We start from the raw sequence: 26,862 nt of genomic DNA on the forward strand, positions 1-26,862 counted from the left end.
ACCCAAGAACACTTGTTGGTCCTCAGCGTACTTGACCTTACAGTTCTCGGCTCTCCCCTCCTTGAAAGCCTCTCCTGGGCTTTCGTGATGGAACCTTCCTGCTTTCCCTAGCGCCTCTCTGGCTGGTGCCTCTCTGCTTTGCTGGATCGCCGCCCTCTGCCCACCATTCATCATGAAGAAGGGTTCAAGCCTCTCCCCTTGGTCCTCTGCTCTTTGTATTCCCTGCTTCCCCCCTTCAGGAGTCTCCTCCGTGACCTTTTTCCACAGCAGCTGTCCACCCATCTTCGTATTCACCACAAAGTCAGGCCCGTTCAGCCAGCCGCCTATTCTCACTGTCTCCTTATACCTCTCAAGGCCTCTCCACCTCAATAATATGACCCGATCCAAACTCAGGATCTTCCCCAACTGGACCCGGGTCTCTTCCCGTGGTCCTCACCTGAGAAGACGGTGCTGCCAGTCACAGAGGCGCGATTCCAGGAGTCTGGCCTCTCCTTTCCTAACCCACCCATGAGCCCTGCTGATTACATCACTCCCATCTGTCTCCTATTCCTTCCCAGCTCCGCCACCACCACCCTAGTGCAGGCTGCTGCCCTCATTTCTCTTCTGGACCATGGCAGCAGCCTCCTAACTGGCCTTCCCGCATCACCTGCGGACCCTCCCAGCCTCTCCTCCACAGAGCGGCCAGAGGGAGCTTCCAAGCCTCAGATCTGATCATGTCACAAACGTAAGCCTCCTTAATGGATATCCACTGCTCTTAGGACCAGGATAAAATTCCTTTCATTGGGTCAGGCGTGGTGGTGGCTCATGCCTGTAATCCCAACACTTTGGGAGGCCAAGGCAGGTGGATCACGAGGTCAGGAGTTCGAGACCAGCCTGGCCAACATGGTGAAACCCCCGTCTCTACTAAAGATACAAAAAATTAGCTGGGTGTGGTGGCGGGCACCTGTAATCCCAGCTACTCGGGAGGCTGAGGCAGGAGAATTGCTTGAACCAGGGAGGTGAAGGTTGCAGTGAGCTGAGATTGCACCATTGCGCTCCAGCCTGATAAACAGGGCGAGACTGTGTCAAAAAAAAAAAAAAAAAAAAAAAAGAAAAGAAAAGAAAAAGAAAAAAAAGAAAGAAAGAAAAAAGAAAAAGAAAAAGAAAAAACTCCTTTCACTGCAATCAAGGCTTTTGGTATGCTGGTTCCCCCATTTCTTTAGCCTCACCTCGGCATCATGTTCCCGCTGGCTGTCTCTGCTCCAGCCCAGGTATCTTCTTTCAGAGTGCTTTGAGGTGTTCACATTGCCTCCCACCACAGGGCCTTTGCACATGCAGTTCCTGTTGCCGCGAGAGCACTCACCTCTCTTCTCGGCCTAATTAACTCCTGGTTTTCACTCCAATATTAACTCAGGTCCCTTCTCAAGGAAGCCTTCACTACTAACTCTCCTGACTGGGTTCAGTTCACCATTTAGGAACATCCCGTGTCCCTCTCCTCCATCTGTGTGTCACAGTTGTAATTTTACATCGTGTGCATCATCTAACCAATGCCTACCGCCCACTCCAGGGGGTCAGCATGTCTCCTGGGACCATGTCTGTCCTTTGTTCACTCTTAGGAAGGCTCCAGGGCCTAGAACAGTGCCTGGGCCATGGAAGATGTCTAGCAAGCACCTGGCATGTGGCTGCAGTGAGTGTTGGTGCCTCCTGCCCACCTTCTTCACTGCCAAATGCACCGCAGCCCCAACGCCACCGTCCATCTGCTGTTTTATTGCCTTGTCATCACTTGCCACTGTCTGGAATTATCTTGGCTATTTCTTTGTTTCCTCATTTCTTGTCTGTCTCCCTCCTCTGGACAAGCTAAAGTGAGGCCTAGGCTTCCCTGCTCAACCCCTCTTTTCCTCTGCCCAGCACAGAGGTGGCATGGGCAGGTGCTAAGAGGATATCTTTGGAATGGCCGAAGGAAGAAAGGGAAGGAGGCAGGAAAGAAGGAAGGAGCCCACCTGTGAGGCCAAGCTTCCCTCAGCCTAGAACTTGGGATGTGATCTGCTCAGAGAACTCACGTCTTCTGGCCTGTCACCAACAGCCCTCCACCTCCCTACAACTCTCCTCACTCCTTTCTCATGCCAATCCCACCTTGCATGCAGCCTGCCAGGCACATTGGCCCCCCCGAGACCCTGGCTTCTCCCTCAAGTGCCTCTGGAAGGCTTCCCTTGCCCCCTCTCAGCCCCAGCCCTGTAGCCAGGCCCAGCAGACCCCTACCCCTGGGCTGCTGCTGAGCGCATTCAGGTGAGGGCAGAGCACATGGTGGGAGAGAGGCTTTGGAGGCCAAGAAGCACAGAGATATCCACTCCCTCTGCTTCTCTGAGCATCCAGGGGAGCCTGCTGTGGCCTTCTAGCATAAAGACTGGGGCCCAGGAACACACAAGTCCAGCTCTGGGCCCAGGCTCTGGCGGAGGAAGGATCAGTAGCAGATCCTGGAGGGGAAGGAGCCCCAGCCCGGGTCTTACCTTGCTGTAAATAATCTGTAGTGTTAGAGGAACAGCCTCCCGGTCGTCATCGATGCCCAGCCGCTTGCTGCCAGGACCTGTGCCACACACAGACAGACCCTTCACTCCCTCTGGCTTCCCAGGCTCCTCACGAACACAGTGGCCTTGCCTCCCTGGGACTTACCTCCCCATCCCCTGCCACACTGACCGTGACTCCCTAGGGATCTGTCTCACCAAGGCCCTGCATCTCTCTCTGACTCCACCTTCCGGGGGCCTCCACCTCCTCAGTGACCCCATCACTCCAGGGCCTCATCTCCGCTGTGATCACACCTTCCCAGGGTCCCGCCTCCCCAGGGCCCCACCTCCTGGGTAACCCCGCTTCCCCATGGCCTCGCCTCCTGGGTAACCCCGCCTCCCCATGGCCTCGCCTCCTGGGTAACCCCGGCCCCCCATGGCCCTGCCTCCCAGTAACCCTGCCTCCCCAGGGACCCACCTACCGGGCAACCCCACCTCCCCGTGGCCCCGCCTCCTAGGTAACCCCGCCCTCCCGTGGCCCCACCTCTGGTGCAACCCCGCCTTCCCATGGCCCCACCTCCGGTGCAACCCCGCCTTCCCATGGCCCCACCTCCCAGGTAACCCCACCTCCCCAGAGCTCCGCATTTCGCGTCCCAGGCCCCGCCTCCCCGCCTGTCTCTGCTCAGGCAGTACCCACCCGAAGCCTTGATGGCACGTGTGGCAGCGGAGTGACCCAGCTCCAAGGAGTGGATGAAGATCTCTGTCGTCTTCTCCCCAGTGATGAAGGTCAGCTGGAGAGTGCAGGAGCATGTACATCAGTGTGAACCCCCTGGAGGGGCCCATTCGGCTCCTCCAGTGTAGACCTGCTGGCTGTCCCAAGGCAGGGCTGGGGACTTGCAGGCCCGGCAGGTGGGGGAGAGACGGTGCGGGTCAGGGAGGCCTTACCTCCGTCTGATAGACTTGCAGCAGCACCGGTCTGGCGGCAAAGCGGCAGTAGTAGAGTAGCATGTCGGCCAGGATGGGCAGCTGGGTGGGGGAGCCCTCCAGGGCCTGGGCTTCAGCCTTCAGGGACTGCTGTGACCAGAGGGAAGGGGCAGCCAATTCATATGGGTGGGTGGATAGATGGCAAGAAGGAGCAAGAATTAGGGAGGAAGATAGAAGAGAGACATAGAGGCAGCCAGCCAGGGGGAGCTGGTGAGGTGGAAGCAGGAAGCAGGGGAGGGCCGGTGCCCAGCCTCCACGCCCCTCACCTGACCCACCGGCCTCGGGGGAGGCTTCTGGCTTAGCCAGACAAGGGCGGGAGTTGAGGAAGGGGGCTGAAATCTGAGGTCCCCTGGACCCTTCTGAGGCCCCTCCTCCATCACTGCAGTGACCCCAGCTCTTGCCCTCAGTGTCCTGAGTTCAGGCTCAGTCCTGCTTCTCACTCACACTCCCAGATCTTTTCCAAGAGGGCCCAGGTCCTCCATGGGGGCCTCAAGCTGGATTCCCCAAATCCAGGGCCTTCTAAGTGAGGCTGGGTGACTGCGGCCAGTGGGCCCTGTTCCACAACCCCAGGGGCCACTTACCTGGCACAGAACTTCAGGGGGCAGGTGCATGAGGCCTAGCACATTGCGCTCATACCAGGGGTCCAGCATGCCGAGGTAGTGGGAGATGTCATTGGTGCTCTCCTCCCATGGGGTGGTGCCCAGCTCCTAGGGCGAGGGACAAGAGTCATTCCCAGCTCCCCAGGAGGCCTGCCCATCCTAGCTCCAGGGCCTTGGATGGCACCTGCAGCCCCAAGCTGAGCTTCTCCCTGCCCTTGGGGAAGTATGACAACTTTCAGTCTTTGTCATATGGCAAAATGTCACATCCAAGTGCAGGGAGTGAGGGCCACGCAGGGGCAGGTGCCCTGTCAACACAGGGGATTGCTTTTCATGACTTCCAATCGGCTTCCTTCAGGTAGCCAGATCTCTACATTACCACCCCACTGGTCCAGGCTGGGGACGTACTCCAGGGCTGGCGTGCCTAGGGGAGTCTGTCGGGGGTGAGGGCGTCTGGCTCCGAGGGGGTGGACAGGCACCAGGGCTGGTCCCGTGACTTCGCTTCACAGGCACATAGAAGAACTGAAGTTTGAAGAACCGTGTGAGGAGTGGGCGATTGTTCTCCAGCCGCCTGGCAAGAAGAAGATAGTGAGAAGGGGGCCGGGCATGGTGGCTCACACCTGTAATTCCAGCACTTTGGGAGGCCGAGGTGGGTGGATCACCTGAGGCCAGGAGTTCAAGACCAGCCTGGCCAACATGGGGAAACCCCATCTCTACTAAGAAAAAAAAAAATTAGTCAGGTGTGGTGGCGTGCACCTGTAATCCCAGCTTCTTGGGAGGCTGAGGCACGAGAATCGCTTGAACCGAAAAAGCCACAGGCTACAGTGAGCTGAGATCATGCCACTGCACTCCAGCCCGGGCAACAGAGCAAGACTCTGTCTCAAAATAATAGTAATCATAATAAATAAATAAATAAATAAATAAATAAATAAATAAATAAATAAGGGAACTTTTGGTTCCTCTGGGGCCTAAGCCTCAGGCCCCAGATTCCACCAGCAGAACAATGCTGTTACCCAGGGCAGAGCGATGCCTCCCGTTATGGCTCTTACCGAAGGTTGCTGTATGCCCGGGCCACCTTCCCTGAAATCCGATCGGAGCCAAAGACCACAACACGTAGCGTGGAGGCCTTGGGATCCTCATCTCCACTCAGGAAGGGGCGGCGGCGCTGGTGACGTGAAGCGGGGGCTAGAAGCCAGCTGGGCAGCTGAGTACTGAGTTTGGGCTGGGGCAGGGAGCGGGAGCGCTGGGCCCGGGAAGGGGGCGATACTGGATCGTCCAGGGGGCTGCAGAGGCTCCCTGCCCGCCGCAGGGGCAGGGCCGTGTCCGAGTTGCCCTCCAGGCTCCGAGAGTCCCTCCGCAGTACCAGCTGGCTAGTGCTCTTGAAGAGTTTATAGATCCTGATGAACTTCTGCCCAGGCCTGCGGTGGCCCCGGCGTTCCTGGCTGCCGCGCCTCCTGGGCCACTCGGAGGAGCTCTCCTCGCTGTCCTCCACGTAGCCGCTGTCCATGCCATCCGAGAGGCCTGAGACAAAGGAAGTCAGCAGATGGCGCGAGAGGGCCGGCCCTGAGGCCTGGGAGGATGTGAGGGACAGGGTGGAGTCGTGGGACGCCAAAGAGCTGGTGGAGAGCAGGGAGTCTCTCTCGGCACAATGCCCGTCCGTTTCCAAGTCCTCCTCCTCCTCCTCCTCCTCTTCCTCCTCCTCCTCTTCATCATCTGCCAGGATCCCTGGCTGGAGCAGCTCCTGTTCCTTGAGCAGGATTTCCTGCAGGATGTCTGCAGGGAAGCAAGGCCAGCACTGTCTGGGTGTCTGGGCCCCCAAATCCCCTTCCATATTCCCTTTGGAGGGGAGACAGCAGAAGGACTCAGGGCCAGCCCAGGACTCCTAGCACTGCCCCTTGCTCTGCTTGGAGCCTGCTCAGATGGGAGAGCTTTGGGGACGGGGTGAGAGCTGCACGGACCCAGGACCAGAAAGACAGCTCAGGCGGTGTGGGGCATGGGTGTCACCAGGGCCCCGGCTCCTTACCAAAGCTGTCCTGGTTCCAGCTGTAGGTGTAACACCGGGCAACAGGGATGGGGATGGTATGGAGCTTCCCTGGTTTTGCAGTGTCTGTAAGAACAGGGAGGATAGGAGAAGAGGGCTGGGAAGAGGCCTTGGAGATTGGCCAGTCCAGTCCCCTTGCCTTGGAGAAGAGACCAGAGATGGGACAGCATCGGCACAAGGATGCATAGCTGGATAGGCTGAGGCTGAGTTAGAGCCAGGGTGCGGGCTCCCAGCCAGAGGGCCCTTCTTTCAAGGCATGCCCTTTATGAGCTGTGCAAACGTGGCCAAGCCACAACCTCTGAGCCTCATTTTACAATGTGCCCATGGGAGAATAATGGTACTAGTCCAGAAGGTTTTTATGAGGAATATTGTAACAGGGAATGCGAACGGCTCCTCAAAATCTGTGCTCCCTTCTACGGTAATAGAGTTGCAGAGAGGATGTTTCCCAGGATCCTTTGGGGCAAGATGTGGCCACGTGACCAAGGCGGGCTCAAAGGAACATGTGCGGAAGTGACGTGCCCAGCTTCTGCATCACTTTCAACAGAAAAGCCCAGGCTTTGCCCTCATAAGCACTCTCTTTTCCTCTTCCCGCAAGCTGCCATCATGATGGCACCCCCACCCCTGCCCCTATAGATAGGAATGACAGACACCCCAGGGGATGACGGAGCAGTGAGATAACTGAAAAAGCTGAGTCCCTGAGTGACTGTGTGGAGCAGAGCCGCCAGGCCCACCTGGACCGTGCACCTTGGGACCTAGAATAGGCCATGGGGAATGTGGGAGAACCTCACTCTCCCAAGAGCCTCACCTAACACCCCAGGGAAGCCAGCTTTTTCTCCCACCGCCTGCAGCTTGGTCCTGAGCCACCGCCGGGCCTCTGCAGCATCTCCGATGCCAGATGCCAGCTCCTGTGCCTCTGCGGTCTCCGTGAAGATGTCCTCAAGCTCTGCCAGGGTCTTGGCCTGAAACCCCAGGAGGAGATGGGCATTGCTCCTGGACCGTGAGCTAGCTGTCCACCTGTTCCAGTTCCTAGCTTCTTACTGAGGCAGGCAGGGATCTGTCCCCTCCCAGCCTCATCACCCATCTCGTACCCACAGCTGGCCAGGCAGCCAGGCCTCTCCCTGCCCTTCCATTCTCAGGAAATGGTCAGGAGAGAAAGGACCAGAGCCATGGGGCAGTGCAGTCAGGAGGGACTTCAACGCTCCTCACTGTGCCCCAGAGAGGGGAAGAAGCTGTGTGGGGTGACACAGCTGACCTGTGACAGAGCCAGGCCTAGAGGCCAGGTCTTCAGCCCGAAGCTCATTCTCGTTCTTATGGCACATGCCATCTTCTGAGGCACCAGTTATCAGCACCCGGCCCCACTGCCCAGGCTGCCACCCCACTGGTCAGGATCCAGCGCACCAGAAACCCCCTCTACGGGGCCCGCCCTCCAGCCACCACCCTGCCGTGTCACCTGGGGCGCCGGAGACTAGTGTACCCTGGAGACCGTGGCTGAGATGAAGCAGGGAGAGGGCGCTACCTCTTCGAAGAGGTACTCCACCAGAGCCCCAGGCCCCAGGTACATACCTGCAGCCTGCAGTGCAGGCCCGGGACGTCACAGTGGGCCCCAAAGGTGGCCTGGAAGGCATGCAGGAGCAGGGTGGTGTAGGCACTGTGAGGCGAGTGTCCGGGGGTGCTCAGCTTATTGGCTACAGCGAGGAACTCGGCCTGCACTTCTACTGGGTTCAGCAACAGCACGGTGCTGGGGACACAGGGGACCGGCTATGGTACCTGGGGGTGAGCAGCATGCCACGGCACAGCCACCCACCTCGTGCCTGCTGGTGCTCAGCTCTGCTGAGGCCAGGGCCTCCTCAAGCCCAGGCAGAGCTTGAGGAGGTGACCACAGGAGGCCAGGACAGAAGCAGCAGCTCCAGGACCCAGGTTCCCAGGGAAAGCGTGGGGTTCACTGCTGAGCATTTTTCAGCTGTTGTTTTCAAAGATCTTTTCAAAATGGAACTTAATTCTTTAAAACTAAATTTACTTAATTTTTACAAAAACATTTTTTTCCTATGAGACAGCTGAGTGGATGCAAGATTACTCAAATGAGGATCCTATTTTCAGCAAGGTGACTTGAAGCCAAGTGACCAGTTTTCGGGGGGAGCTGGGCAGCCACGTGGTGCTGTGCAGTGTGCTCTGGGGCAAAAGGGACATGCAATTCCTCGTGGCACGGGGCTGCCTCTGCCCAGAGGAGAGGGTGCCAAGTCAGAGTGCATCTTCTTCCTGCGCTCGTGAGGGACACCTTTTCTAATTGGCCCAAAGTCGTGATACAGGCTTTCGTGGGCTGGGAGGGGAGTGTGTGCCTGGCCACTGCTACCTCCCTTCCCGATGGACACCCAGATTCACTCTTGGTGCCAGTGTTTACATTTCTTTATTGTGGAAACTTTCAAACATACCCCAAATTAAAAGAATCGTGGGCTCTGAGGCACTGATCACTTTGTTTACAGTTAACAACGCACGGCTGTTCTCACTTCCCCCCTGCCAACCCCTGCATCACTGCATGACCTCGAAGCAAACTCGAGCCATCGTGGCTTTGTATCCATAAGTGCTTTAGTATGAGCTGCGTGTGATGGCTCTTGCTCTCTCAATTCCACACTCTGCATTTAAACCCAGTGCAGAGGAGCCCCATGCAGGCAGCATTCCCTCCAGACTCTATGGACATCGGTGCCCGGGGACAGGGCAGAGACAGGACTAGTCTCTGTTAAAGTCCCCATCATTTGGGAAGAAACTAACTTTGATTTCTCTATCTGTAAGAAAAAGGAGGTGGGCTTGCATAAGCAGCGCCTTATAACCTTATAACGAGCCCAGCCGAGCCCCTGCCCTCACCAGCTCACATAATTTCTCTGCCGCATAATTTATCATCATTCTCAATTTATAGATAATGAAAGTGAGACCATCTCCCAACTGTAAGCTCTTTCTACAAATCTCTCAGTGCCTCACTTCCCTGATTTGAAAACTCCCCTTCTCACAGGGTTAACGTGAGGATTAAATGAGTCAGCACACGTAACTGCGCTTAGAATGGCGCCTGGAGGTCGAGAAAGGGTCTAAGAGGCGTTGATGATTCTTCATCAGCCCACCTGCCCCAGCTCCCCCAGAGGCATCTTATTTACTTACTAAACTACAACATGTTAGCATCCTTTCCCTCTCTCGACATCTATCATTTTGTTTGTGCTTGTTTTTACCTAGAGGGAAATCAAGAAGTGTTGCTCAGGGGAGTGAGTGGGAAGTGAACCCCTGAGGCTGGGAATGGGGAGGGCCGGGGGCCTATAATTTCTGAGCTGGTGAAGCCCGGGGTCCCTGGGCTCCCAACATGTCAAGGCAAGGCAGCACCCAACTCTTCGAGGCCTGCAGAGGGTCCTCCGAATGGGCATCCCCTCTCTAGTGCTTTTCAAACTGCAGGTGAGGACCCAGGAGTGAGTAATGAAGTCATCTGGGGGAGCTGAATTTGTTTCTTAAATGAAATAGAATAGATAGCGCTCATCCTACGTAGCAGGGATACATTTCGTTTCAGCTGTGTGTGTGTGTGTGTGTGTACCAGGATGTTGTATAAAATGGATTTTTATTGTAGGTCCTGGTCAAAAAAGTTTGGAAACACTGTTTTAGTAACAGGCAGAAAGAGACTGTGGAAATACCATGGGCTTCTGAATAAGCCTGAGAGTTAAATTGTGGCTCAGACCCTTGCTCGCTGTGTGACCTTGGGGAAGTTGCTTGGCCTCTCTGACCTCCAGTTCCTCATCTGAAAAGAATAGATAAAGTGGGGGAACTGTGTGCCTAACACCTGGCACAATTGATGCGGCCCTCTTTAAGAATCTGGTGAAAGACCCTCAGCCTAGAAAAACAAACCTGGACACAAAATATCACCAGCAGTGCCAGGAGTTCCCAGATCCCTGGAAGCCTGTTTGTTGCTGGCTGGGGTGGATGGTGGGGGGCGGGGGGCAGGGTATTGGATGTTTGAGAGGGGGAGGAGGGTGAAGGTGGAGCAGTGCAGGGGTCCCAAACTCCCTCCCCCCTGTTTCTCCGTCCCCCAAGAGCACTCACACGGTGGAGCTGCGGTGACTCCTGATGGGCAGGCCCTGCTCAGCCCTCACCAGCCTCTGGTAGGAGATCCCTGTGGGCCAACAAGAAAAGAGTTCATGGGCTGGTCAGTTCCTTCAGCACCGTCCTTGTGCTTCGTGGCGAGCCAAGCACCGGACAATCAGGTTGGAAGTTCCCGGATGGAGCTCAGGAGAACCTGGAGAGGGGCTGTTCAGTGGCTCCTCCAGCGTGCCTAGCAGTTTGCTTCTATGCATCCTTTTACACCTCACGAGTCATATCCCCACCTTCGCCTCCAACACCAAAACTCGGTCCTGAGCCTCGCTGTCCTCTGGATTCCCGTGGCCTCTCCGACTGCCCTCCCTTCCTTAGAGCTTGCCACTCCCCTCGTGGCTCAGGTCCCGGCCCCAGGCTTGGAGGCAGCCTAGCTAAAGAGAAAGGGATCCAGGGTGAGAGCCCGGGTCAGAAGCCTGAGTTCTCTTCCAGCTCTTGGCCAGGTCACTTAATCCCTGAGCCTCAGTTTCTCCCGGGAAGGGGCAGATTAGATCAGTGGTCTCTGAGGCCTTTAACAGTCTGTGATTCCCAGGCCCCATCACAGCTTGACCAATTTAAAGTTTCTCTCTTCAGAGACTGGGTGGGAGAGCATCGTGGGAGGCAGAACCTGGGCCCAGGAGGCTGCTGCGTCCCGTGCCGCCGGGCTACTCCTGCGTCCCTGCCGCTGTCCCCTCTCCCAGCCCTGGGTGCCTTCCCGCTATGCCAGGCACCTGTCAGGTCATCCACTTTGCCTCAGCTCCAGCCAGGCAGCGGGTTTCGAGTTTCCACACCTGCGCCTCCCCATCTCTGCCTGGAGTCCCGAGTCCTCTCAAAGGATCGCGGTCTGGCCTCTCTGCTCTGAGGCAGCTGCATCCTAGGCTCTGCTCCCAGCCCACATCCCCTTTCTCCCCGGCCCTTCCCCCTCTCTGTCTCCTCTGACTTCCAAATGCTGAGAAGAAACACACCAAAGGTTTTCCTTTTGTTTCTGCAACTTGACTCCGTTCTGCACAGTAGTTGCTTTACAGCGTGCGTTCAGTTCTGTTTCCACCACGATGAGGAGGTGAAACAGGAAGCACAAGGTCACTCCCTCACAGAGCAGGGGCTGGAGACCCAGCGGGGTGGGCCGCCTTCTTGTCATAGCTTGGAAATAGGCCCGGGGTAGTCCCCATCCAGAGCAGGGCCACCCTGAACTGGGACTGAGCTGGGAACCTGCAGGACGTCCCCTCAGAAGTGCAAGTCTGGACCGGGGGGTTAAAGACAGCTATAAATAGAAAGACTGTGAAAGGCAGAAAATTACCATATAATGCTTTTCTAACTTGGGACCTAATTGCTTTGATTTTGGGCCTTTTGTGTGATGTTTACTTTATGTAATCATCACATATTTAGAAGTTAACATTTGGTCCGTTTTGCCAGGAAGGTCCTTGACACAGTGGCTATTACATCAGGACTTGGGACACCATCTGGTGGCCACTCACATGCATTACAGAGAAGAGATCCTCACCCACTCTCCAACCACCCCAACATAATACCGTAGTTACCGTAGTTACCGTAGTGGAGACATACAGATATCCCCCATCTCCCTGACCGTAAAACACACAGACACGCAAAATCTTCTCTTGACCTTATTTCTCTTTTCTTTTACTATTTGATGCTTTTAACAGGTAACCTACACCCCGCTGACCCCATTTCGTCACCGCCACTTCTGCCTCTGTTGACCCAGGTCATCCAGGCGGTCGCACTCCAGGAAGCAGTGGACTGTGCTGTCGCTCTCCTTCCACATCAGCTTTGTTCCAAAACGCCCAGCCACTGGCTTCCAATGCCTCTGCCCTCCTGACCTTGCTCTCCTGAAGCTTGGCAATGTTTTCCCTGTCGCCATACCCAACGGTTCATCATCACGCTGTTTGAAGTTTTGTTCTGGAGTGCCTGGTACTGTGGACAACCTTGAAGCTCCTTCATTTCCTCTCATCTCTAGGATGAGGAGCAATCTCTCACATCTACATTCATGTGCCTTCGTCTCATTTTCGGATTGTGCTACAGTTAGAACAAGAAGCTGCTTCGTATGAGCTACGTGGACTCCTCGCAACTGTTGCTCTATGTATCCTGTTGCTTTAACGGGGGATATTTAGGAGGTTGCCTGTACCTCTTGGCACACCCTGACCCAGAGAGAGTTATTTTCCGAGTTGTTTGACTGGTGCTGAATACCCAAGGTACCAACAGTTTCCAAGCAGAGCCTACGATCATCAGATAAACTCCCGCCATCACCCCAAAAACACCGTCAACCCCCTTCCTTGGCCTCTCTTGGTAATGGACCCCCCTTCTTAGCATGGGGTGTGGAGTTTTGGGTAATTAACTGGTGGGCTGGGGCCTGAGCTGGGAACAAATTAGAAAAGACTGTGCAGTGTGGAGGAGGCTTTGATCCTACAAACTTTTGTACAGACTCACTCCTTTGAACCTGGCTTAGAAATTGTACTGCTGAGTCCCCATTTGCTGGTCTATGCTGTGAGACTGGAAATATCTCCCAGCATCCTCCATGGGCTTGGTTTTCACAGTGTTACCTAGTGATGCCACGGAGGCCATGAATGCTAAGTGGGGTGTGCAATATCAGTTTCGGGATCACCCTTAATTCCACCCTCCACTCCCCAAACAGGGAAGCTGCACTGGGGAGCCTCGGATCAACAGACTCCTCTCTCCCTTTGATCTTAGATCACAGCCTTCCTTGGTCACCTTAGCAGAGGGAAACAACTTTCTGAGTTTAGCTTCTTGGATCTAGATTGGTGCAAGGGCTAAACAAAAACCTTGCCTGGGTTGTTCCTGCATCAGGCCCTAGCAAGTAAGAAATCGAGAGGAGTCACCCCATATAGGCAACGAATGGGGTGGGTGGGCAGAATACAGTCATAGTGAAGGTCAAACTCCTGGCCCAATTGTCCAAGACCCTTCGCCATCAAGCCTTGTTTGCCCATCAAAGCTTCCACTCTTTTTCAAAGTTGCAAATAGAAAGGGATTCTGCACAGAACAGCTGACTGTGAAGATCCAGGACACATGAAAATCACCACATCTGCCATCAAGCAGCACTGGTATTAACAACACACTGATAGACAGGTCCATGCTGAGGGTCATGTGGGTACTTGAGCCTGGGGGAGGCAGGCAGCAGCCACATCTGACTCAGTTTCCTCTTACAAGGGGAACACCAAGATTCCACGGAATCCACAGGATGGAAGCAGGGCCCGGCCCCAACGGCAATGCAGTCTCCAAATGAGACTCGGTCAGGTTTGGTTCTCCAGCATCTACGATTAATATCAACTCACGGTGGACAGTTTGACCTACGTCATACCCTGAAGCAAACACCAGGCACACCGCTCTCCACAGCCTGGTTTCTCTTACACTTCCCTCCTCACTGGGGGTCCCATGTGCAGTGCCTTCCTGCTCCCCATCTCCAGGATCCTGGACTCCAGAGTGACTGGAGGAATTGGAAACTCATGGCTGTGGGCCTCAGCAGGGCCTGGGTAGGAAGGTGAAGCACAGCTTTCAAGTGAATAGACAAAGGAGGAGAGGACATAACAAGGGAGGCTGGAATCCCTGGCCACCGGGAGTGCAGGAGCAGAGACGTGGAAGGTGAGAGGGAATGTGGCTAGAAAGCCAAGAGGAAAATACTGGGGAGAAGGAACCCACTGGGCAGGCCTCCATGCAGGCAGAGGAGATGTGAGTTCTTGGAATGAAAGTTCAGTGCCACCACAAGACATATGCTGCTCTGAACAAGTGCAATGACCCCACGGAAATGCCTGCGGGATGAGGTCTGCAGCTTTGCAGAGCCACCAGGCTAGTGGGGGCGAAGTGAGATGAGGCCCTTTCATAACACCCTTTCAGCACCCTAGTGATAGTCACCCTAACAGGACCAGTCCGGGCCTTATGGGCTACTCTTACGAGTAAGTCACATGTGGCAGAGACTTCTAGGCATCCACTCAATATCCATTCCTCGTTTTTTTACGAGTGAGACACTGGGCATTGTACCCAGTTGATGAGTCAATTTCTCAACCTCCCTTGCAGAATGTTTTAGGTGCAACCCACCTCACCTCCTTCTTTCTGTTAACTGGAATGTGGACATGATGGCCAGCGCTCCAGCAGCCATCCTAGACCATGAAGCAACCTTGAAGATGGTGCCTCTTGCTAAGGATGGTGGAGCGGAAGGATGAGAGAAGGCTGGTCTAGGATGTTCATGGGACCACCATGCCGATGCTGGCCTGCCTTCTTACAGATTGTGTGGTGTGTGTGTCTGTGTGTGTGTAAGAGAAAACTAGCCCCTATGAGTTTAAGGCATTGTTGTTTGGGGCTTTCTGCTATAGGCAGCCAACTCAGTCCTAACTGATCACACCCTGTGATTTCTGGAACACCGGCCTCTACTCTTTTCCCTAAACCTCCCCCACCTACTAGTCAATGATGTTGGACATCCTTCAAGAGGTCTAACCTTTCATTCCATAACCAGAGACAAAAAGTATAAAACGCAAATGTCTGTGATCAGTAATGTCCCAAGAGAAACGTCTCACCACTGAAGAACATTCTGAATTCACCTGCCACCTGTTCATAAGCAAAACTGACCTAACCCAGGTTTGTTCCTCATTTGATAGGAGATCAAAGGGTATGAAGCCATATTAAGCATCCCAAAGGGAAAGGGGCAGGAGAAATTCCCCAAAGGGGGAATGTTTATAAAAAGACAGGCTGGGTAACCCAGGGTCATGCAGCCATCTGTCAGGCCTCTTGGTAGAAACACAGATTTATGCAAATGTGAAAAGGATATGATATGCTTTTTGGTATCAAAGAGATATGGGTTCGAGTGGTAGAGCTCTTGTCAGCTCTGTGACTGGGAGCAAGTTACATAAATGTCGAGCCCTCAGTTTCAGCATCTGAAAAATGGGAATAATAGTAACTACCCATGGAGATGTTCTGAGGGTTAGATGGGACGAACCTGTGACAGTGCTTCATATGCCGTAGACAACCCTGGCATCATTGCTGTCCTCCTCCTCATCATCATCAATGATAATTATAATCCTGCTTTTGACCAGGAGGCTCAGAGAGTCTAAGGAACTTGTCCAAGATCATCAGCTAATAAGTGGCGAAGTACAGGTCTTTGTCATACGAGGGTTCATGTTGCCTCTTTCATACTTCACTTTGTATCTTTTTTTTTTTTTTTTTTTTGAGACGGAGTCTCGCTCTGTCGCCCAGGCTGGAGTACAGTGGCCGGATCTCAGCTCACTGCAAGCTCTGCCTCCCGGGTTTATGCCATTCTCCTGCCTCAGCCTCCCGAGTAGCTGGGACTACAGGCGCACGCCACCACACCCGGCTAGTTTTTTTGTATTATTTTAGTAGAGACGGGGTTTCACCGTGTTAGCCAGGATGATCTCGATCTCCTGACCTCGTGATCCACCCGTCTCGGCCTCCCAAAGTGCTGGGATTACAGGCTTGAGCCACCGCGCCCGGCCCACTTTGTATCTTGAACAAGAAATACTCAACTTGGTTTTCTCAAAATCATTTCCCATTTTATAATGAGAAGAATATGACTTTTCCTTCTTCCCTTACAGGCGAGACGCGATCCTTGAAGTTTGTGTGCTTTGAAAATTGCAGAGTGGTTTGCACGTAAGATGCCCAGTGTCACCCCCCAGCTTTACAGATACATTCTTTGCAGGAAAGTATTGTGGTCGGCACAGCTGTGCAGGCATGGAGTAAATATTCAATAAACATGTGGGCTGACTCCAAGAGGGCTGTGGTGGGCCGGACCCGGTGGCACTGACGTGAGATTTCCTGCTACCTCCAGAATCGAGGCACTGGACGATCAGATGGGGGTGGAGTCAGGAAGCAGGGGGAGGCCCCCAGCCTTGATAACAGGCCCACTTCCTCTGCCACCCAGCCACATCAAAGCAGGATAAACTGTTTCATTCATTTCCATGGCAACTGGGTCCCTAAGACTTCACGGGTGGGGGCCTCACCTCCCCGCGTCCCTTCTCATTTCTTCCTGTGACTTTACCAGGACCTACCTTCTAAGCTAACACCACTGCAACCCTTACTGCCCCCAGCACTGTGAAATCAATTAGGCCAACATTAATCCTCACGAACTGTATTGACAGGGAGGCATTGCTATACACCCATTTTACAGATGAGGACATTGAAGCTCACAAGCTAAATGTCTTGCTGAAGGCCCACAGTTAGTGAGTAGCAGACCCAGAATTTGCAAGTACAACGATCTGGCCCCAAGGACTAGAAGCCACTAAGTTATTCGGCCTCTCCTTCAAGCATTCAAGTTCCCTGGCCTCCATCCTAGCCCTCTCTCCACTTAACTGGGGGTGGGAGGGACTCAGGAATTGAGTACAAAGATGACTGCAGGCCTGTTAAAAATCATAGGAAAGGCCGGGCACAGTGGCTCACGCCTGTAACCCCAGCACTTTGGGAGGCCGAAGTGGGCGGCTCATGAGGTTAGGAGTTCGAGACCTGCCCAGCCAATATGGTGAAACCCCATCTCTACAAAAAATACAAAAATAAGCCGGGCATGGTGGCGCATGCCTGTAGTCCCAGTTACTCGGGAGGCTGAGGCAGAAGAATCTCTTGAACCCAGGAGGCGGAGGTTGCAGTGAGCCGAGGTCACGCCACTGCACTCCATCCTGGGTGACAGAGCGAGATTCCGTCTCAAAAAAAAAAATCATACGAAAGCATTTTTCAAAAAGCTCATTTAAGGGTCATGTAGAAGGTAATTTTGTTATGGATTAGGGCTTAGCTTCTTTAAAATTGAAGGTTAACTGGTGGATGTGAGATAAGTAGCAAGAGATTTCTGTTCAGTAGAAAAGATAACCTCAAAGGTTATGGTTTTCTTCCCCTCTGTGATATTAACTGTTTGGTATCTAACTTTGAATCTTACTCTAGTTTCCATGAGGAGCTCATCTCAGTTTCTTGTATCCTCCTATAACCCAGCTGTATCATCGTGCTGCTATCCTCATTAATGAGTGGGCACAGGCTCACTATATATTTATATATGTGTGAGGTTTTGGAACTGTTTGAAAATGATTCCCAGAAACGAGGGAGAATTGATGGTTTCCTATTTTGGTTCTGCTTTCCCTGGAAGAGGAGAGGTTCCTACCATGGGTACTTGGCTTGAGCTGCCCTCTTGGGGCATCTGACTTCTCATTGGTCACCAGGATATCTGAGGCTTCACATGGTCCCGGGAAGGATGTGCCGTCAGCAGTGAGTGATGGTTCCAAGGATCCCCCCTGCTCTGAGGCCAAAGGACCCTCATTCTACTTCCGGCTCCAGTCGCTGCCCTGCCTGGTCCTTGTGCTGCAGGCTTTACATTTTATCATTCCAGGAACTGGGCCTCACCACCGCCAACCCCTCCATGGCACATCTGCTTTCTGTCTGCCCAGAACAGAGTTTCTACCCAGCCGCCTGCAAAAATATCTCAAGGCATAGCGTGCACTGAGGTGAGGAGGGACAGCTGGTTCTACTTGAAATTGGGAAGTGGTCTCCCCACAGGTAATCCCCTCCCCCAACCCCACAACTCCCTTATCGTTTTCAAAATAAAAAAGAATCATTTCAGTCTTGGGTAGAAACCCAAGGCCCTGCCAAGACATTTGCATTTTAAATTCTTTCTCTGAGCATTGTAGAAAGGAAGAAAAGAAGCTCAGAAGACATCCAAGTCTGTTTGTTTTGGGGGACAGTGGGAGGGAATGAAGGAGTGTGACCTTAAACTGGTTTGTTCCTTTAGGGTTTGTTCCTTTAACTGGTTTGTTCCTTTCCTTGGGAAGCTGGGTTGGCAGACCCACCTTTTACCTTCCAGAGTCCAGCGTCTCCTAAGGGTCTTCCTGGCGTCCTAAATCTCCACCCAAGTCTCTACCACAAGGTGAGGACCTGGTTGTAGGTAGACTTGGGGGTTGGCCATTCCTAGCTGTACCTGCTCTGTTCTTTGTAACGACAGACAACAGCAGATGGCTGACTGACTGGGGACATGCACATCAGCTGATTGGACGAGGCACAGACAGGTCAGCTGACTGCGTAGGGCACAGACAGATCAGGTAACTGGTTGGGTTAGGCAAGTTACGAACCCTTCCAAAGAAATGTACAAGCCAGTCTTGAGCTTTCTAGGGTCCATAAGTTGTTGGGGAATAAGATTTGGTACTTCCATTCTGTGTGTGTTTAATGTGTAAGGTGAGAATGAAACACTGCCAGTACTAAACCTGGTCTGGTGCATGTGTCCATTAGCAAGAGAGAAAATAAAAATGAGATTATAACATACTTAGTACTGGGAGGACCGCTTTTTCGCTCGACTAGTTACTCAACATCTTTTGAGCTCAGTAACTATTTCTACAATATCGTTTTTAATAATTGAATAACATTTCACCAAATGACTTTGCCACAGGGTACTCAACCATGTTCAATATTTAGGTTTTTTAGCATTGGTTGATGATTAGCAAGAATGCATTGATGAACATCTTTGTAGCTGAATCTTTATACATCCATAGGGATTCATCAGGATAAAATTCAGGAATAGAATTGCTGGGTGAAAGGATATTTTTTCTGATTCCTTAGCAAACACAGCCCCCCATTCCTCACCAGCGCTGGCATTTTTGTTCTTCCTTTTTTATTTTTGCCAATTTGATAGGGGGAAAAAGAGTTTTGCTCTTTAGTTTTGCATTTTCTGTATGAGTAGTGAGGGTGAATATTTTGAGGGGGTTCTTTTTTGATGTAATTGAATCATATTTATTCATATTTCCATAAGTGTGCTTGCCTATTTTTTAATGGACTCAAAAAAAAAACACTCTTCATGGGTTTGATATATTAATTTTTTTTTTTTTTTTAGACGGAGTCTCGCTGTGTCACCTGGCTGGAGTGCAGTGGCACAATCTCAGCTCACTGCAACCTCTGCCTCCCGGATTCAAGCAATTCTCTGCCTCAGCCTCCCGAGTAGCTGGGAATACAGGTGTACACCACCACACCCAGCTAATTTTTGTATTTTCAGTAGAGACGGGGTTTCACCATGTTGGCCAGGATGGTCTTGATCTCCAGACCTCATGATCCGCCCACCTCGGCCTGCCAAAGTACTGGGATTACAGGTCTGAGCCACAGCACCCAGCCTGATATATTAATTTTTATCGCAAATATTTTTCTCAGTTTGTCATTTACCTTTCACTCAAAGTGGGCTTGCCATATGAAAAGCTTTAAATTTTTTGCTTTCATATCTGTTAGTCTTTTCCTTTATAATTTTTGCCCTGGGGAATATGTTTGGCAGTTCTTCTCCACTCCAGGCTCATACAACCTATTTTTCTTCTGTAGTTTTTGTGGTCTTGTCTTCTACACCTAAACCGCTAATGTATCTAAAAGTTATTTTTATGTTTGAGTTAGAACTCTTAATTTTATTTTTTAGATAGAATTCTTTTTTTTTTTTTTTTTTTTTTTTTGAGACAGAGTTTTGCTCTTGTTGCCCAGGCTGGAGTGCAATGGCACAATCTGGGAGGCACTTGAACCTCCGCCTCCTGGGTTCTCCTGCCTCAGCCTCCTGAGTAGCTGGGATTACAGGATCATGCCACAAAGCCCAGCTAATTTTCTACTGTTAGTAGAGATGGGGTTTCACCATGTTGGCCAGGCTGGTCTCGAACTCCTGACCTCAGGTGATCTGCCCGCCTCGGCCTCCCAAAGTGCTGGGATTACAGGTGTGAGCCACTGCACCTGGCCTGTTTAGATAGTTTTCTCACTCAATTTTTTTTATGGTCTACCAATTATCCTGATATCATTTATGAAATGACTGATTTTTTCATCAGTAATTTGAGGATGCCACTTTATCATATAATATAATTTTGTATATTTAATCTGTTTCTAGATATTACATTTTCTTCCATTACCTACCTATTCTTATACCCATAGTGTACTATTTTAATAACTATAGCCCTATAATACCTTCAAAAAATGGAAATATTTCCTTCTTACTCTCCTTTAAAAATACATGAATGAATATATACTAAGTGCATAAATAAATCTTTCAAATAGATTTTATTTTCTTTATTTTATTTATATATAAATTTATTCATATGTAAAACATTTATATATTATTTTTTATTTACATATATTTTATAAATTTTAAAAATATCTTGTTATTTCGATTGTGGTTATGTTTATTTTCCTAACACCTGGTCTCGTTACAATATCGATTCAACCCAGCAATACGATTCTTCAATTATTCATTCTTCAGCAAAGTTTGTTTTCTCTATATAGGTTATTAAAATTTTATTTTTTATTTTTTATTGCTATTGTAAATTTTTTTAAATTATGTTTTCTTCCTGGTTAATGCTGGTTTATAAAAAAGCTCTTAGCTACCTGTTTTCTAGTTCTGACAGTTCTTCGTTCAGGGGATTCTCTCAGTCTTGACAGAAAACCAATTGTTTGAGCTCCAACTAATTAAAATTTCTCGTCTTCAGAAGAGAAAGCATTCTTTATTTTTGTCTTTTTGCATAGGCAAAATACCGGTAAGCCAAAAGGGGAAGATTATTGGCTCTAAAGAAGATGCCTCTAGTATTTTACCTTGGGCTGCTGCCATATTAAAAGCACTTCTAGAGTAATCGTTTCCATATATTGAGGGGTTTTGAATATCAGGAATGGTGATGAATTTTATGAAATATTTTAGAGGCATCTATTGAGGTGCTTTTGTGAATTTATTCCTTTGAGTACTGATTCACTGAGCCACTTCTCAGTAAGTCACACTTGATAATGTTTTCTCCTGCACTATCATAGCTTCCTTAGACCTGATTTTCATGTTTATGACAGCACCTGCAATTTCTGAGCTCCTACTTTTCAGACCCCACACATGAAAACTGAGTCCCGGGTCTTGTCCACACTTGTCACAGTGGCCATCATTCCTAGCACCAGCCACCTTCCCCGACCCAAACTGCATCAACCCACACACGGAATTACTTACTTGTTCCTGGGGCACAGAGAACATGCAAAGGCCTCTTGTCAGCATCCTGGGGGCTTCTCTGTCTGACCTGGGCAGCCTTGGAGACCCCTTGACTAACCAGATCAGAGGCACAGGCCAAGGGCTGGGGTCTCCTTGCCTTGAGTGCTCGCTCCTGCTTCCCCTAAGAATCCCTCCTCGAGTTACCTCCCTTGTTTACTTTCATCTTGTGTGGATTCAACCATCAGATGCTTGATGGTGCTGTGAAGAGGAGACTCCATGGTTGTGAACCAAGGCATGGGCAGAGATGAACCAAAGGATGCAAGGTAAGGAGGGTCACAAAGAACAGTTTCAGAGGAGTTGGAAGCATTCTGACCTTGTGAATCCTGCCCCCCCCGTGCCAGCTGCCTCAATGCTTACCTGGGGCCTTGAGTTCAGCATCGATGAAGGTGAGCAGCTCCTGGCAGATGCTGCAGTAAGGAACAGGCCAGGTCAGGAACCGGTGGTAGGTGCTGGCTGCCTTCAGAAGAAGATCCGAGTCTGGTGGGAAGTGTGGTGTCTAGGATGGAGGCAGGCAACAAGCAAAGAGATCTAGGTGAGAAAAGGCTCAGATAGTCCCAAACAGCCTCTGCTCCCTTTCTGGAATATTCCACAAAAGACACACATTTCCTGGCAGCAGTGTGTCCCAGGACAAGGTCAGGTGGAACTGGAAGTTACCCACAGGGAGCGAGTTTCAGATGGGCAAGATGGCACCCGGGGTGTCTCTACTGGAAGGGACTTGCTTTACCCAATGCTTGAGTGAGCCTCTCTGAAAGGCTGTCCCCTTACTGGTCAATGGTGCCATTGCTGACCATTGTTATGGATAATGGTCTTCAATGCCTAAACCCCCTTTACTTAAACAGCCTCATTACAGGTAAATGTTTATTTTTTGAGGGTGGATTCAATGGTCTTCAATGTTATGTTATGGATAACAGTCTTCAATGCCTAAACCACCTTTATTTAAATAGTCTCATTACAGGTAAATGTTTATTTTTTGAGGGTGGATTCAATGGCCTTCAATGTTATGTTATGGGTAATGGTCTTCAATGCCTAAACCACCTTTATTTAAATAGTCTCATTACAGGTAAATGTTTATTTTTTGAGGGTGGATTCAGTGGTCTTCAGTGTTATGTTATGGATAACGGTCTTCAATGCCTAAACCACCTTTATTTAATTAGTCTTATTACAGGTAAATGTTTATTTTTTGAGGGTGGATTCAGTGGTCTTCAATGTTATGTTATGGATAACGGTCTTCAATGCCTAAACCATCTTTACTTAAATAGCCTCATTACAGGTAAATGTTTATTTTTTAGGATGGATTCAGTCAGTGTATACATTTGGTGCCCCCTGTCTGGTGAATACAGCAGGTGATCACATTGGGTGACCGACCACTGGGGTGAAGAATGAGGTGGACATAGAATATCTCTTGTGGCTTGTGAACAGACAGTGGCAGCAGTTCCTCCATGGGAGCCCAGAGATGCCAGGCACTATGGCGGCCACATGGAGTCACAGGAAGCCTTTCATGGTGGCTGCTCTGAAGCCATCTAAAGGTTGAAACCCATTTCACATGCCGCTGCTTGACAGTTTCTCTCTCTGCTTATCTCCAGAGGTGTGAGGTCTGCGCCCCAGAGAGAGGTCACTCCTCCCTCACCTCCCGCATCCTGGCCCACCTGGACTTACACAAAGAACAGTGGAATAGAAGAGCAGGGCCAGGGGGGTGAGCAGGTCGTAGGTGCCCTTCTCCTGGACCTGTGGAGAGGACGAGAAAGGGAATGAGACTCATTCACGGGGTCCAGGGCTCCCTGAAGCAGAATACAGTGGTTCTTCCTCATTCTAGCCTTGCTTTTTTTTTTTAAGTGAAAAGTAGTGTAATCACATGACAAATATTTGGAAAATAGACGTAAACAAAAACACTCACAATTTCCCCTCCCAAACCCAACCACAGCTGTTTGAATGTCCCTCTCCTGACACCATTTTTGCCCTGTGTATTTTCTTTTCTTTTAAATTTTATTTTAAGTTCTGGGATACATGTGCAGAACGTGCAGGTTTGTTACATAGGTATATGTGTGCCATGGTGGTTGGCTGCACCCAACAACCCATCATCTAGGTTTTAAGCCCTGCATGCATTAGGTATTTGTCCTAACGCTCTCCCTCCCCTTGTCCCCCAACCTCTAACAGGCCCCGGTGTGTGATGTTCCCCTCCCTGTGTCCATGTGTTCTCATTGTCCAAATCCCACTTATGAGTGAGAACATGTGGTGTTTGGTTTTCTGTTCCTGTGTCTGCGAAGCTATAAGCTGTGTGTATATTTTTACTCCTAATGTATTTTACATATAGTATTATAAGTAAATTTCTGTTTTACTATAGGGTCTCTAAGACCCCCTTTTTTCCCTTCTTGTTATACATTTACCTGTTATTTGTGTTATAAATATTTTTTTGCAGTTGGTTGTTTGCCTTTTGATTTTATAAATATTTTTCATGTACAGAAATTACAGGTGTCGATTTTTCCTTCATGGATTTTCGCTTTTGCATGCAAGGATCATGTAAATATTCATATATACTTTCTTATTTTCTTTGAAACTTCTTTTCTGAAATGGAAATATTTAGGCTGGGCGCAGTGGCTCATGCCTGTAATCTCAACACTTTCGGAGGCCGAGGCAGGTGGATCACTTGAGGCCGGGAGTTCAAGACCAGCCTGACCAACATGGTGAAACCCCGTCTCTACTAAAAATACAAAAATTAGTCAGGCGTGGTGGCGCACGCCTGTAATCCCAACTACTCAGGAGGCTGAGACTCTGCCTCAAAAAAAAAAAGGAGACATATTTCATGTAACTAGAATTTCACCTGCTGTATGGTGTCAGTTGGGGATCTCACTCTATCTTTTTCCAAATGTTTAGTCAATTTTCCCTAAACCATTTAATAAATCTTACTGATGTAATTGTATCATATATTAAATTTTGTTTATGCCCTTGGATAATATCCATCATTTTTAGTTGCATTATACTCCTTGTGGTAGACCTCCATAACTTATTAGTTTCTTAGTTTCTTTTTTTCTTTTTTTTTTTTTTTGAGATGGAGTCTCGCTCTGTCGCCAGGCTGGAATGTAGTGATGCAGTATTGGCTCACTGCAACCTCTGCCTCCTGGGTTCAACCAATTCTCGTGCCTCAGCCTCCCAAATAGCTGGGATTACAGGCACACACCACCAAGCCCAGCTAATTTTTGTATTTTTTTTAGTAGAGATGGGGTTTCACCATGTTGTCCAGGATGGTCTTGATCTCTGGACTTCATGATCTGCCCACCTTGGCTTCCCAATGTACTGGGATTACAGGCGTGAGCCACCGTGCCCGGCATCTTATTAGTTTCATTGTGGACATTCAAGATTATTGTCTTGGTATTTTACATATTTTGCAATGAACACTATTATGCAGCACATTGCTTTTTCTATAATTTTGGTTATTTATCTAGAAAAGAGTTCAAGAAGTGTAGTCAACAAAGATTGTCAACATGTTTATAGACTTTTATGACCTTTGAGACATACTGTCATATTGCTTTCCAAAAGGATTTTGCCATTTATGCTATCTATATATATAAAAGTGCCAGTTTCACCATGCTCTTCCTGCATTGGTTTTTATCTTTTTTTTTTTAACAAAGAGAGAGAGAAATAGGGTATTGCACAGGCTGGAGTGCAGTGGTACGATCTTGGCTCAATGCAGCCTTGACCTCCTGGGCTCAAGCAATCCTGCCTTAGCCTCCCAAGTAGCTGAGATTACAGGTGCACACCACCACAACCGGCTACTTTTTGTATTTTTTTGTAGAGATGAGGTCTTGCTATGTTGCCCAGGCTGGTCTTGAACTCCTGGGCTCAAGCATTTCTCCCACCTGAGTCTCTCAAAGTGCTTGGATTACAGGCACAAGCCACTGTACCTGGCCTTACCTTTTGTTTTTTAGCGAATTTGTTAGGCAAAGTTTGTCTCATTATGGTTTTCATTTGCATGCATTTTATTATCGCTTTTTCATATTAGTTTACAACTTCTATTTATCCCTTTGTGAACTGCCTCTCTGATACACCTACCACACCTAACACACCATATGCACACATGTGCACACCACACGATTTAGAATTCATTGGTCAGAAGGTTTCTCAGTCCATTTTGGAACTCGTGGGGGTTGGAGATACAGAGAAAGCCCCATCACGCCTTCTGTGCTAGATGAGCTCAGTAGGCTCAAATTGAGACTTCTCCTTTTCTTTACCCTTAATAGACAATGTGTCTACCAAGCCTTGCAGATCAGACCTTCCTATGAAACCCTTCTGTATTGCTACATGGTGGTCTAGACTTTCCATGTGGGTTTATATGTTATGCACTCCAGAGGCGGTTCAGCTCTTCTGAGCTGGTTGGCTTATGATGAGGGTTAAAAAGTACCAGGTAAATAGTGGGGTCAGAACTGTGTAACCTTGGGCATCTTCTTACAGGGATAGGTAACTGAGAGTGAAAGTGACATGTTTTCCAAATCACATGTATTTAAAATAATTAAAACACACACACACACACACACCATAAAAGAGAATTCTTTATAAAAGAGAATTCTTTATACAAATCCTCTTCCGGGACTCACAGCTATTCTGGAACCCAAGCCCAGCTCAGCACTAAACACATTCCTCTTCTTTGTCATGAAAGCCATTGATTGAACAATGAGAGGAGGCCTCAGTTTACCTTTCCGATCAGTTTTCTCTTTCGTGTCTTTGTTTTTATGGATCTTTTTGAGGAAAGGAATTGGGTAAAGTGTCTTCTCTCCCCCTAGTCAATACTTGGACTTACCAGCCATGTCTGTAGCTGAACTCAGGACCCTAGCTTGCGTATTATGTGTTCTTATGGAATGCACCCCTTCCTAGAAACCCCTCACATGCAAGCACTACCGAAACACAAAACTCACAGGTTCCCAGAGCCTTTGCCAAGCCCCTCTGGAGGTCCAGGCACCCAGGAATGATGTTCTCTGGGACCCATTTCTCCACTCTACGAGGCCGACCCCAGCTCTGCCCTTCAGCTCCTGACTCGCCCTCACCTCTCGCGTCTTCTGCAGGATCTGCTCAAGGAGGATAAGGAAGTGGCCCGGGTCTCTGCTGACCAGCTCCTGCAGGCTCCAGCAGTTCAGACACAGCCCAGCTTGAAAAGGAGAGAGAGGCAAGGGGGTCAGTTCTGGTGTCTTCCGGACACACTCAATTAGGTGTTGTAGAGAAGGGGCATTTATGCTGGAACATTCTTCTGTGGAATTGCACCGGAACACTCCTTTTTTTTTTTCTTTTTTTTTTTTTTGAGACAGAGTCTTGCTCTATCGCCCAGGTTGAAGTGCAGCGGCGCAATCTCAGTTCACTGCAACCTCCCGGGTTCAAGCGATTCCCCTGCCTCAGCCTCCCAAGTAGCTGGGATTACAGGCATGTGCAACCACGCCCGATTAATTTTTGTATTTTAGTAGAGACGGAGTTTCAACATGTTGGCCAAGATGGTCTCAATCTCCTGACCTTGTGATCCGCCCGCCTCAGCCTCCCAAAGTGCTAGGATTATAGGCATGAGCCACCGCACGGGGCCTGGAACACTCCTTTCTAAAGGAAGTGAATCTAGGAGAAGATGCTGGATCAACATTCAACCCTACCATGCCCCATCAAGACATAATGACAAGTTCCCTGTTCCTGCATATGCAAGAGACA

At 50.0% G+C, this 26,862-nt stretch overlaps 1 protein-coding gene across 2 annotated transcripts in view; it reads right to left on the bottom strand.

Annotated features, from left to right (window-relative positions):
• Positions 1 to 26,862, bottom strand: part of LOC105474202 (phosphoinositide-3-kinase regulatory subunit 5) — an 87,698-nt gene that overhangs the window by 3,666 nt on the left and 57,170 nt on the right. The window contains exons 3-15 of one of the 2 annotated variants that reach the window (XM_011728693.3): positions 26,220 to 26,320; positions 22,840 to 22,908; positions 21,541 to 21,679; positions 10,173 to 10,242; positions 7,665 to 7,839; positions 6,907 to 7,060; positions 6,084 to 6,167; positions 5,110 to 5,833; positions 4,469 to 4,631; positions 4,046 to 4,171; positions 3,426 to 3,551; positions 3,178 to 3,271; positions 2,487 to 2,563 (exon numbers count right to left, since the gene is read on the bottom strand). In XM_011728693.3, coding sequence (XP_011726995.2) covers positions 2,487 to 2,563; positions 3,178 to 3,271; positions 3,426 to 3,551; positions 4,046 to 4,171; positions 4,469 to 4,631; positions 5,110 to 5,833; positions 6,084 to 6,167; positions 6,907 to 7,060; positions 7,665 to 7,839; positions 10,173 to 10,242; positions 21,541 to 21,679; positions 22,840 to 22,908; positions 26,220 to 26,320 — 2,102 coding nt within the window. Of the gene's footprint in view, positions 1 to 2,486; positions 2,564 to 3,177; positions 3,272 to 3,425; positions 3,555 to 4,045; positions 4,172 to 4,468; positions 4,632 to 5,109; positions 5,834 to 6,083; positions 6,168 to 6,906; positions 7,061 to 7,664; positions 7,840 to 10,172; positions 10,243 to 21,540; positions 21,680 to 22,839; positions 22,909 to 26,219; positions 26,321 to 26,862 lie in introns of both variants that reach the window. The other variant, XM_011728687.3, reaches the window with a different exon arrangement.

This window comes from Macaca nemestrina, chromosome 17 (assembly GCF_043159975.1).
Source record: "Macaca nemestrina isolate mMacNem1 chromosome 17, mMacNem.hap1, whole genome shotgun sequence".
Lineage (NCBI taxonomy): Eukaryota > Metazoa > Chordata > Mammalia > Primates > Cercopithecidae > Macaca > Macaca nemestrina.